Source organism: Glossina fuscipes, unplaced genomic scaffold (assembly GCF_014805625.2).
Source record: "Glossina fuscipes isolate IAEA_lab_2018 unplaced genomic scaffold, Yale_Gfus_2 26, whole genome shotgun sequence".
NCBI lineage: Eukaryota > Metazoa > Arthropoda > Insecta > Diptera > Glossinidae > Glossina > Glossina fuscipes.
The window spans coordinates 7,383,593-7,395,289 of NW_023998421.1; the positions used below are offsets into that span (position 1 = coordinate 7,383,593).

The 11,697-nt window shown below is 33.8% G+C and overlaps 2 protein-coding genes across 3 annotated transcripts; both read left to right on the top strand.

The window, feature by feature from the left end:
* LOC119635327 (cytochrome c oxidase subunit NDUFA4) lies at nucleotides 1–569 on the top strand. Its single transcript, XM_038030102.1, has 3 exons — nucleotides 1–180; nucleotides 238–384; nucleotides 446–569. Exons 1-3 carry the CDS (start codon nucleotides 139–141, stop codon nucleotides 506–508), a joined length of 252 nt encoding a protein of 83 aa, XP_037886030.1. The 5' UTR covers nucleotides 1–138; the 3' UTR covers nucleotides 509–569.
* A 6,574-nt stretch (nucleotides 570–7,143) lies between these two features.
* LOC119635474 (homocysteine S-methyltransferase 1) lies at nucleotides 7,144–11,357 on the top strand. 2 transcript variants are annotated; one of them, XM_038030285.1, is made up of 4 exons: nucleotides 7,144–7,185; nucleotides 9,812–9,976; nucleotides 10,056–10,199; nucleotides 10,296–11,357. In XM_038030285.1, the coding sequence occupies exons 2-4, from the start codon at nucleotides 9,820–9,822 to the stop codon at nucleotides 10,952–10,954; spliced, it is 960 nt and encodes a 319-aa protein (XP_037886213.1). In that variant the 5' UTR covers nucleotides 7,144–7,185; nucleotides 9,812–9,819; the 3' UTR covers nucleotides 10,955–11,357. The 2 variants fall into 2 exon arrangements, with proteins under 2 accessions (XP_037886213.1, XP_037886212.1); XM_038030284.1 differs by having other exon boundaries at nucleotides 10,056–10,235; nucleotides 10,296–11,355.
* The last annotated feature ends 340 nt before the right edge of the window (nucleotides 11,358–11,697 follow it).

The following is an 11,697-nucleotide window of genomic DNA, read 5'->3' on the forward strand; positions in this document are numbered from 1 at the left end:
ATTATTTAATAAATAAAAACTTCAAAAGCAGCAGAAAAAATATACTTCGTTCCTTGAACACATCGCACATCGTTCTCGTGAATTTAATCTTTGAAATTGTATCTAATAAACTCGGACTAAAATTGAATATTTTGAAATATGCAAGGATTAGGTATCCAAAGCATTAAGAAAAATCCAGCCGTATGTTTGACAGCTTGCTTGAGTCAATATTGATTATATAAGATCTTTTTAATTCAGCTAATCCCTCTATATGTGTGTGTGGCTGCTGGGGCAGTAGGAGCTGTTTATTACATGGCTCGTTTGGCTACTAGGAATCCAGACGTAACATGGAATCGTAGTACAAATCCCGAACCCTGGCAAGAATATAAGAACAAGCAATATAAGGTATAATCGACAATTTTCTTATATAATGGAATATTTGTGACTAATAACTTTTTGCCTTTAGTTCTATTCTCCAATCAGGGATTATAGTAAAACCAAGTCTCCTGCTCCAAACTACGAGGATTAAAGATTTGTTTTCTTAAAATTGCAATAAACATGTTATAAGCGCCATTGCACAGGCAAACGTACGAATTGCGTTTTTTAATTCGTGATCTTAAAAAGGAAATATAAGCATTCCATAGTGTCATTGAGGATGACCTTCCAATCTTTCTTTTCGTTTTCTGGCAAAGATCAAGTCAATATTTAAATGACGAATATTGATATATAGGTTAACCTATATAGTGCATCTCTGTTTAGCATTCGCAAATGTTCAATGTGTACATTAAAGCCCATATTTTAAAATAACTTGCGCCTTGCGATGATGCAGATACAGGTTATTGAAAAACGTATACTTTTTTAACAAGTAAACGTCCAGAGAATATGTTTTAAGCCGAACTATATAAACCATATATAAAACCGCTGTCAAGGGCATTTTTCTTTTAGAGGGCAGACCGTCCGAGTTGCCTTACTGTCGTTAGCGTAAGGAACTATTTGTTAAAATTCGTTATAAATTCTTCGTGACAAACTCCACCTCTCTAGCTACATGTTTGCATACGCATTTATATACAAACAGAGGGAGGAACTTCAAATCTCTTTATTTGAAGGCTGGCATTATTATTCCCACTTGAACTCAATACATCTAACCATTTTTTTCTTTACATTGTTAAAAAGTGGCACAGATGGTTTGGTTGATAAATCACCATAGCAATAATGTTACCTCCTTATTCATGATCTTCGGAATCTCTTTCAATGAAATTAGGTTTGAATGGTTCAGATTTTTTTTCTGTCCAGAACAATGCAATATATATACATAGAGTTCAGTACAGATTTGTTCGATATTTGATGACTCAATAAATTTATGCAATTTACCTAATCTCCGCCGCTTTTTCTCAGGTTACTCAATACCATAATAATTTTTAAGGCATTCTTATTGGCTTAGTACAATTAATCTCAAAAAAGATAATTCGCAAAAGCTGCGAACCGTGCAAAAAGCAGACTTTATCCTTTGTCAGTCGCTGGATCTTTCCTAGCAAATCATTATTTCGAAAATTCCAGATACAATATTTGAATAACAGCCGAATGGAATTTAACTTTTACCCTAAAAAAAACTCAGAAGCAAAAGCGGAATAGGAATGGCATTGAAATTTCCTACGATAATCTCCGAAGATGACCAATAATGAGTTTGGCGTTAAATGACCGCGTTTCTAATACAGCTATAAGGCGACATCTAGCGATGTCTAGAGTAGAAGCATATTCCGATTCTAGACAATGCAAAAGCGTTAACTACAACATCAAATGTGTTAAAATCAAATGCCATATGACCTGTTAAGGGCATATGCTCTTAAGTTGAATATTAATTGAGTCAGAATGATTTTGATTGTAGCTTGCGTAGGCTAAATCCAACGAATTTAGTTGACAAATGCAGCTTCCTTAAGCACAAACCCGTGAATCCCGTGATTCTAATAAATCCAATTGATATTTTATTCACTCATTAAATATTACTTCTTGCCCATGATTCACATTATTTTTCATTTTATCATTGACATGCTGAAAAGTAGCTTACTGGATGCGCATTAATGGGCCTGTCACCTCAAAAGTGTCAAAAGATAAGTTCGAACGAAACAGAAAATGTGTAGGGATATCCATCCAGTTAGATTATTAAAATCGATTCCTATCCATTAGCGATAATATTGCAAACATAGGGAATCAATACTTTGATCAATCTTTTCACGCTCTTGACAAGGTAAGTAGGCAAAGTTAAATCAATTTTCCAGAAAAGATTTAATAGCGGTGCACTCCAACTAGCCCAATTACGATCATTTAGATTCCGGCAATCTTTCCACACTTTCTATACAGCAAAGTAATGCCTTCAAGTAGTTAAACTTCTTAACGTGAACTTCCCGTCGAGTTACATCTGCGAGACTCTGATCAATTTGTCTACATTCCTGGTAAATGTACCGGGAGGGATCAACAAACGCATCATCAATTTTGACGGGTCCAAACCCTGGACATTTTAGATGGCTATGCAGAATATTATATGTCTTTAAAGTCTTTTGATCGTAGCGAGACGCAATAATCATTTGGTTTATCTAAAACTTTCCCTCTCACTGCAATCTCTCACTTTGAACGAATAAGAAGAAACTTTGGGGTTTGTGTTTGCATATACATATATATGTGTATATTTAAAATATAAAACAAATAACTCTTGTCTAAGCAATAGAAAATAAAATTTAATTTTCAAAGCTTCACGAGTGAAAGAACATATTGTAGTATTTCCGATTTGCTTTGAAGGCTTGATGAGTAAGCGATATTTCAAAATTTTTATTCAAATTTATATATAATTCATTTTACATTTTATAATATTTATGAAATAAAAAAAATGTGAAAGCCAACATTATAATGAAATACAAAAAGTAAAAATCTATTCAAAAAATTACCTTTACGACGACAAAAGTAATGTCCGAAGTGTTTGGCGCACTTTATGAGTAACACGCAGGAAACACGGAGAGCAAAGGTATTCATCGTTTTTGCTACATAGACGTGGGGGCGTGTTGTTTTACGTATTCTTTGAAAACTTTGGGTCCTTTATGATTTATGAAGATTCCTTATATATATTATAAGGGATTTGAAAAAAAAGTTAAATTACAACACTATAAAATCGAGTAGGCCTGGCCGATTGTTGCCATTTTTGGAGCACCGCTCATTGAATGTACGCTCAAATTTTCATAAATTTATCTGCTGTAGTTTATGAGCACTTTATACGGATGTAGTCACTGTGTCTTTCGACCAAAATTTCAGTACCAATGTTTCTGCCAAATTTGATGGCGATAGCTTCATTTTTGCGGCCAGGGTGATCTTTACAATAGAGAGACAGACGGACAGACTTATATCGATTTAGAATTGGATCCTAATTAGAAATATATATAATTTGCGGAATCTCTGAGGCTTCTTTCTGGTCGTTGCAAACGTTCCCTCCCCTCCCCTCCCCTCCGCCACCCATTCGTTCGTGATGTGTTTAAAAAAGGTTAAGTTTTGCATAATATTGGCAAATTCATGAATATATGCACAGTTATGTATAGGTGAGGCGCATTCCGATACCTTACCGGCATCTTAATAACAATCAAAGCAATTTGCGCCTATTGAATAGCGATTCTTCAAACTTTGTTTCGAGGCTTATGCAATGTTTTTAGTTGCTTCCCTAATCTTGTCTAGAGTGACGTATGAAAAGAAATTGTTTATTTAGCAATTTGCCATCTTAACAGTTCGTGAACAGTTGTTTCATTTCGAGACGAAAGGTTATCAAACCAATCGAAAATGCGAACATATATATTTAATGAAAACAAATCTATTAATAGTTTTTGAATACAAGCAACCCTCCTGTAGCAAAGTATTTTCAGTGTGATCCTATTATCCGCGGCAAAAAAATATCTTTGTTTGGCATTATATAGAAATCTACATTACGCGGTATGAACTTACGGTATTTAGGAGTACTTGGAATTTTAATAGGTATGTGCATTAACTGAGGGATGCCACTGAATCTATATATTAATTGGAGGAATACCACAAATTTTTCAACTATTTTTGTATGAACATACGTTTGTCTTGATATTCATCACGGAAAGATAAGGAGTGTATTCTTTTTGTTAAAAAGTTTGCAACGTCTGAAAGGAAGCTTCAGAGGCCCAGGCAAAGAGTATATATATTCTTGATCAGCATCAAAGTCCCAACCGATTTGTCTGTCTGTCCGTCTGTATAATGCCTATTGTAAAGATTCTCCTGGGCGCAGAAAGGAAGATATGCAGGTCGGTGGTGAAAATTGGCGAAATCGGTCGAAGGGTATAACCACAGTGCCACGTACACTAAAAGCGCCTCTCTTTTTCAAAAGGAATAAGAAATTGATTTTTTGATCATTACAACTAATAGTAGATTTATGGGCAATACCCTAGGACTTTAAAGAATAAAAATAAGAATAAAAATATTTTTTTTGTAATAAAGATGGGCTTCGTTTTTTTTTTTTTTGTTTTAGGTAAGTATAAAAGATTGAATATTTTTTTTTAAGCTTAAATTTTGAAAAGTGAAATTTTAATCCTAAACTATGTCTAATAGAAACAATAGCAGTCTAGTCTCACATAACACGGAACATCAAATAGTTTCACTTAGGAGACATCGCCTGTTCGCGTAACGCAGTAATCATCAGAAGGAAGTGAGGGAAGAGTCCAACCTATAACTGTTATGTCTTTACTGACTGAGCTACGACCGCAATTAACTCTACCACACTGACGTTTGAACCCGCGAACACTGACTTAGTAGACGCAATTCTTACCTCCTAGACTACTCAGGCGCATTACATGGAGATTTCTTTAATCTCTCTACCGCATCAAATCTCGGTGCTATTATGTATTTTACATTTCTGCAATTGATTACTTACTCTCACATAACTTATTATTTTCACAGTACAGTTGATGCATACTCAAATTTTATGAATTTTTTTATATTTATTTATTTTTTTATTTACTTGTTTATATTATTTTATTTGAACCGGAATGAATGGAACCGTTTTTATGTGCGTTTGTTTCAAATTTCTATAGTATCAATAAAACTTACACGGAACTCTGTGGGAATATATCTGTGGGAATATATCTATATATATATATATATATATATCTACAATGTTATAGGAAGGTCACCTGTATATAAAACGAATAATAATGAACTTAAAATCAATGTGAATTAAGGAAAAAAGTTCTACCTTCTGAACTTTGACCATTGACATCCTAGCACTCATCACTGTCAAGTGAATAATTGTAGAATTTATTTATCCCGGTATAGCAGATTATTATTGAATATCGTCCGGCCATTAGCCCACTAAAGTTTTATACGAGTTTACTTATACATCAACAATAAATACTAAACCAATGGAATATAAGGAAAAGATAACTTCTGGTATTACTTACATTTGTATTGACTTTCAATGAAGTCAAGATTTTTAACTAAAATTGATAAGAAATTCAGTAGCATATGCCCCTCGGTTTAATACTTTGTTTACGAAACTTAATGTTTTTAATCATAATTTCAGTCCACCACCGTCAGGTGTTATTATATTAATTTCGTCTTTTCATTTGTTGCAGCCCAAAAAAGATCAAATTTCAGCTGGGAATCCAAGTCAAGAAAGGTTTTTCAATGTCGATAAATTGGAATTTAAACCACATAAAAATTTTAAAATACCCCTGAATGGTCCTGATCGGCCCACTTTTTCTACACAGTTATTAAAACTAGGCTTTCATTGCTCGAGCTTTTCTCTAGTGCAAGAATGATTACGGTTATGGTTATCGAAAATGCGGAAGTATTTAGCGCAGTGAAGAACGATGATTATTTAAATAATTTATCTTCTGCGGAATGATGATCAATTAATTAATTTATCTTCTTCTTCCTGTCAACAAAGAAATGCTTCATTACACTCTTTAATAATTGGAGTAATTATTACTAGTATGTTGGTTGGTAACTGAGGACCTCTCTATTAGGCATCAAACTGAACGTTAACACACGCGCACACAATCAGGAAAGTGTGATCACGAGTTGCCAGTTTTGTGTCACTTAACCATCGGATTTTTCGGACTATGAAATGCACCTTTTTACATAGAAAAATGGACTAAAATTTTGGTTGCACCTTACGGCCCGAAGGCAACATTAAAAGGTACGACAACAATAGTTTAGATCAAAAGTAATGCGAACGGTGATGTGAACGCGACGAGCGATTGTACATGAGAGTGAAGATGAACTGTATAGTGCTAGTGCGGGTGCGTATGTTAAAATATATTTTTCTAGAAATCAACTTATTATTTGAAGTGCGTCTTATGGTTCGAAAAATGCGGTACCTTTTTGAGGCTAATAATCATCTCATTCATTGATTAATTAATCATTCCTGGGACGGAGGCATTAATTTTATTGAAGATTAACTTATTATCTGAATAAGAAATCAATCTGACGTTCAAGCAGACAAACTAAGCAAATTTGTCTGATTATTGTTTTGCCAGAACCAAAATTATTGCTTCTGCTTCTTATTTATCTTTTCTGCGCTCAAGATGCATTTATAGCAAAGGATTTGATCGATTTAATAATAAATTAATACATTCATATATATCTCAACTATTACATACACAAACATATTTCGAGCCCGGATCTTTTAATTGGTATTCCCGTTATCGTTTTAAATGGACCTTTTTATAATAATAGTACGGTTGCTGGGTATGCAAGATTCGTCTTACAGCGAACATGTTCTCATTAGTTGTTCTATATCTCGGTGTAAGCAAAAAAAGAAAGAAAAAAAAAATATTAATAATAATAAACATATAATAGTCTATTACTTTTTAATATAATATAAAAATCTTTACATATTCATTTACATTAATCACTTACTAAAGCGATTTCAGACAGTCTACACAGTCCACAACGTGATTATGTTTTCGAAAGTAAACTTTATATATATAATTTTTCAATTTTTTTTTTTTAATTTAAATACAATCAGCATTGTTGCATCGACCCTTCGTTGTTGAGTGTCATCATCGTTAGAAATATTAAAAATAATATAATTAGCAAAATTAAATTTAATCGAATAGAAGTGAATTTGATGTTAAAAGTTATTTAAAAAAACATTTTTTTTTTTTTTTATTTTTATAAAATATTGCACAAAGAAAAAATTCCAAGGTAAAATTTCAGATTATGTTTTCTATGTTGCTATCTATGTAATTTTGCCAGATAACATTAATTTTTAAACGGTTCAGAAACAAAAGTGATTTCCTATCCCTCTCATAACAAACTTTTATATTCGAATCATTAAATCAAGCTTGTGTGTGTGAATATGTGTAAACAAAGTAAAGAGGGAATGAAAATGAAAACAAATTTCGTACAGCAACAAAAAAAGGCCGTCTTGCTAAGATAACGTGTTAATGCCCTATGAATTCAATATTTTTAGACATACCGACAAAGATAAACCTATTTCGCTTGTTTTTGTACCTAACAACTAAGGATGAGGGGTATATTTGTTTTGTCCAAACATTTGCCCTACCCAGAGAGAAGCTTCAGAGGCCCAGATACATATTCTTGATTAACAGGAATCTAAGTATGTCCGTCTGTCCGTCTGTGCAACGTCGGTTGTAGACCTACTCCTGAACGGCAAAATGAAGCTATCGACTTCAAATTTGGCAGAAACATTGGCATTGATCCTGCCTGCAGACTGGTAAAAAAATTAGGCCAAGTCGGTCGAAGGGCACTACGTAAAGCGAGGACAACTGTGTTTATCAAAAGGAATAAAAAATCAGCTTTTGCTCATTCGTCATAAAATACCGCAGAAAGATCTACAAAAATCTGAACTTTTGCTCTATGGGCGATTCTGTAATACCTGTATGAAAATGGGAAAAATTGACCACGCCTACCCAATATTATAGTATATTAAAATTTAATTTTTTTCTCAATAGCTTCATAAGGCGCAGAGACAAGCTTCAAAAACCTCATGAATTATATAAATTCTTGGCCAGTTTCAAATTCCTAATGCACTTAAGCATATCCCTCCGTTCATTTGCTCACCTGTCCATGTGCGCAACCATGCAGTATCTTCGGTAAACACAAAAGAGAAGATATCGCCTGCAAACTTGCAAGAGATTTTAAAAAGCAAGCAACCGAACTTTTGAAAGAGCACACCTACAACAAGTCCATGCGCCTTCATAACAAAAACTGTTTTGCTTTCCATGTTTTTCACTTGTTACTCATAAAGTGCAACACATACGCATGCCGTTGAACTTCCACTTTTATTCTGAGATTAGAAGAAGTCACCCTAGCCCACCCAGTATTATCGAATATAAAAATTGACTTCTTTTCTTAGGATCACAGCGAACGTAATTTTCTTACTTGTTTTTTTTTTTCTGTTTTGTAGCGCCTTAGCGAACGTACAACAGTCTCAACATTTTACTCAACTTTTTATTAGATTGAAATTTTAACGTGTTTTTCATGCTCACATGTCTGTGCATATTATTTATTGAATATTCTAAACTTACAATATATATATATATATATAGTGTCGGCCTATAAATTAATTTATTGATATTGTTTATATTCCGTAATTGAAAAAATGAGTTCATCTTGTCCTCACTCAAAGAAAGAGTATTTTTTTTTAAATATACACTTTAATAAAATAAAAAGAATAATTTATATTTGAAGACATAGGGTATTAGACTGGCGGGTCGTAAGCCACTATAGCATTTCCACTTGTTTTTACCATTCCATTACTGCACCATTAGTTTGCGCAATTTTGCATTTAGAACAACAAACGAAAACTAGCTTTAATATATGCCACAGTATGTGTGTATGTGGTGAGCATCGGTTAGACTTTTTCAAAAAAAAAGAATTGAAAAAAATTACGTTATATCAATTTTTTTTTTTTTTTTTTTGGTTAGGAAAGATTGATCGTAAATCAGCATTGTATCAACAAATTCCAGTATCCATTGCAGGATTCTAATATGAGATGGAAATTTCAAAGCGCAAGCATGGCATCGAGAAAAGGGCGTATGAAGTTCCAAGCTCTATTTTCTGATGCTTGCATCGTACAGTTGATACAGTTGGTGTAATGTCTATGAGTATTTCCATCAGGTTGGCATAATTACGGCTTTTTTCCACCTCCATTGTTTGTTTTACTTGACTACTTACGTAGGGCATTCAATCTTGCCTCGCTTCTCTTCAGTGCTACGTAAAGTGAGAGCCCCCTCTGTTTTCCGAAGAGATTAAAAAATTGATTTTTTAATCATTACTCACAAACTATAGCAGGTAAAGAAGATTAAACGCATTTTGTCTGGGCGCGTGTACAACAATGGAAAAAATCGGCTATGCCTATTCAGTTTTATAGTGAGTCAGAAACAAGCTCCAAAAACCCGATAAGTTATATTAATTTTCATCATCAATATATCTAAACATCTCCGTCCGTTCATGTGTGCATCCGTCCGTTTGCACAACTGTGAAGATATCGGGTGCAAATTTGCAAAAGAATTTGGAAGTGACTTAAACTTTTCCGAGGTCACGCCTATAAAGACCCACACACTTTTGTCTTTTTTAAGGTAACGGTGATGGATATAAAAAATTCGGTTACAACCGAATTAAATTTTCTCATTTGTTTCTTATGCTACTTGTCACGTCAGAGACATCTTAAAATGCTTGTATTCTTAAACAATCTGACTCCAAGTGAAAATATCATGCCTATCTCCAATCCCCATCTAACTATTGTGGAAACTTTACCGATTGTATGAATGAAAATTATCTCAAATGTAAAAATGTTTTCTTTTAGTTAAATAAATGGACCTAACAAGAATACTAGTGAAAGATGGCGGTTTTGGTACACAAATGACGGTACACGTGGGTGACGCTGTGGATGGTGATCCTTTGTGGAGTGCCCGTTTTAATGCAACCAAACCAGCAGCAATTATTAATACCCATCTCGATTTTTTGCAAAGTATGAAATCGTCTGCCTCTTCTTCTTTTTTTTTTCTTAATAAGTTCCTTCATTTATTTCAATATTCATAACGGTTCAGATGGTGCTGACATCATTTTAACAAATACCTATCAAACAAGTGTTGAAGGCTATATGGAATATATGGAATTGAATGAAGAACAAAGCATTGAACTGATAAAAAATACTGTACGTTTGGCGCATATTGCAAAGGAAAAATATTTAAGTGAATGCTGTCAAACCGGCTTAAATATCGCCAATGGTATATTTACAAGCATTACAAGCAAATCTATTGCTACTAACATATTTAACTGTTTTCTAGGTTTTCCAATGATAATCGCTTCGATTGGCCCGTATGGTGCGCATTTGCATGATGGCTCCGAATATACTGGATCTTATGCAGATTACTTGTCAGCCAAAGATATTACAGATTGGCATAGGGTGCGCATAGATGCGTGTTTAGAGGCTGGGGTCGATGCCTTGGCCATAGAAACTATACCTTGTCAAATGGAAGCTGAAGCTCTTGTGGATATGTTATGTGAAGATTACGCGGATGTTAAGTTTTGGATTTCCTTTCAATGTAAAGACGAAAAAACCTTGGCTCATGGCGAAATATTCGCGGAGGCCGCCCTCACCGTTTGGGATCTTTTAAGAGATCGAAATGCTCAGAAAAATTGCTTAGCTATTGGTGCAAATTGTGTTCATCCGAAATTTGTAACGCCCCTTTTACAAAGCGTTAACGCCCATAAAAAGACTGAAGAGAAAATTCCTCTAGTAGTTTATCCCAACAGTGGCGAAATATACGACGTTGACAAAGGTTGGTTGGGCAAAGAGCATTGCGTACCTTTGGCTGATTACCTGCCGGAATGGGCTCATCTAGGAGCAAAAATCATAGGCGGATGTTGTCGAACTTATGCTCGCGACATACGCCTCATAAAGGAAGCCGTGCAAAATTATAATCAATGTGAAGATTGGAATTAAATCTTATGAACAATTTGCTACCAGCCTGGGCGTTGCTCGCTAGCTAATCCCGGGTCTTTTATACAAGAAAATTTATTTCTTAGGGCCCGATGGCTAGACTAGACATCGAAGAAATTAATGGTATAAAACGCATCCCACATTACGATACAAAATGCGAATGACACGATTTACTTACTAAGCAACTCTGTTATAATATTTTAACTTTGACTTTATAATTTTGAATTTAACTTCCATAGCACTGTCTTTGATTTTTCCCATTTTGATTTTACAATTTCGTGAGGTTGACTTTAACTTTCGTAATTGTAGACGCTTTGATTTTATAACATTGCCATTGATCTTTGAAATTTTTACCTTTGTAGCTTTGATTTAGTAACTGTTTCTTTACGTAGTAACCTAATAATTATAATTATTTTACTTTTAATACAAATAAATAATATAATAAATAAAAATTCTAATTCTAAATTTTTATTTCACTATTCACAAATGTGCGCCGCCATACTTGCATATACTTGTATATACTACATATATAAGTTACTGTTATTATTATTATTATTATTTTAATTTTAGACTAATGAAATGAATTCTTAGACTAAAAAAAGACATTGAGCACTAGCAACACAGGCTATCTTTATTCTCTTTATTCTTTATTCTCAAAGCGGCACAATACATGCAAAACAAATGAGAACGAATATACGTTTATTCTCAAAGCGGCACAATACATGCAAAACAAATGAGAACGAATA

Excerpts from the sequence above, each read along its gene's own strand:
- LOC119635327 (XM_038030102.1), top strand. The coding sequence starts at position 139 with ATGCAAGGATTAGGTATCCAAAGCATTAAGAAAAATCCAGCC. Across the intron at positions 181-237 it reads GCATTAAGAAAAATCCAGCC|CTAATCCCTCTATATGTGTG; the intron begins GTATGTTTGACA and ends TTTTTAATTCAG. Across the intron at positions 385-445 it reads ATAAGAACAAGCAATATAAG|TTCTATTCTCCAATCAGGGA; the intron begins GTATAATCGACA and ends TTTTGCCTTTAG.
- LOC119635474 (XM_038030284.1), top strand. The coding sequence starts at position 9,820 with ATGGACCTAACAAGAATACTAGTGAAAGATGGCGGTTTTGGTACACAA. Across the intron at positions 9,977-10,055 it reads CCATCTCGATTTTTTGCAAA|ATGGTGCTGACATCATTTTA; the intron begins GTATGAAATCGT and ends ATAACGGTTCAG. Across the intron at positions 10,236-10,295 it reads CGGCTTAAATATCGCCAATG|GTTTTCCAATGATAATCGCT; the intron begins GTATATTTACAA and ends ACTGTTTTCTAG.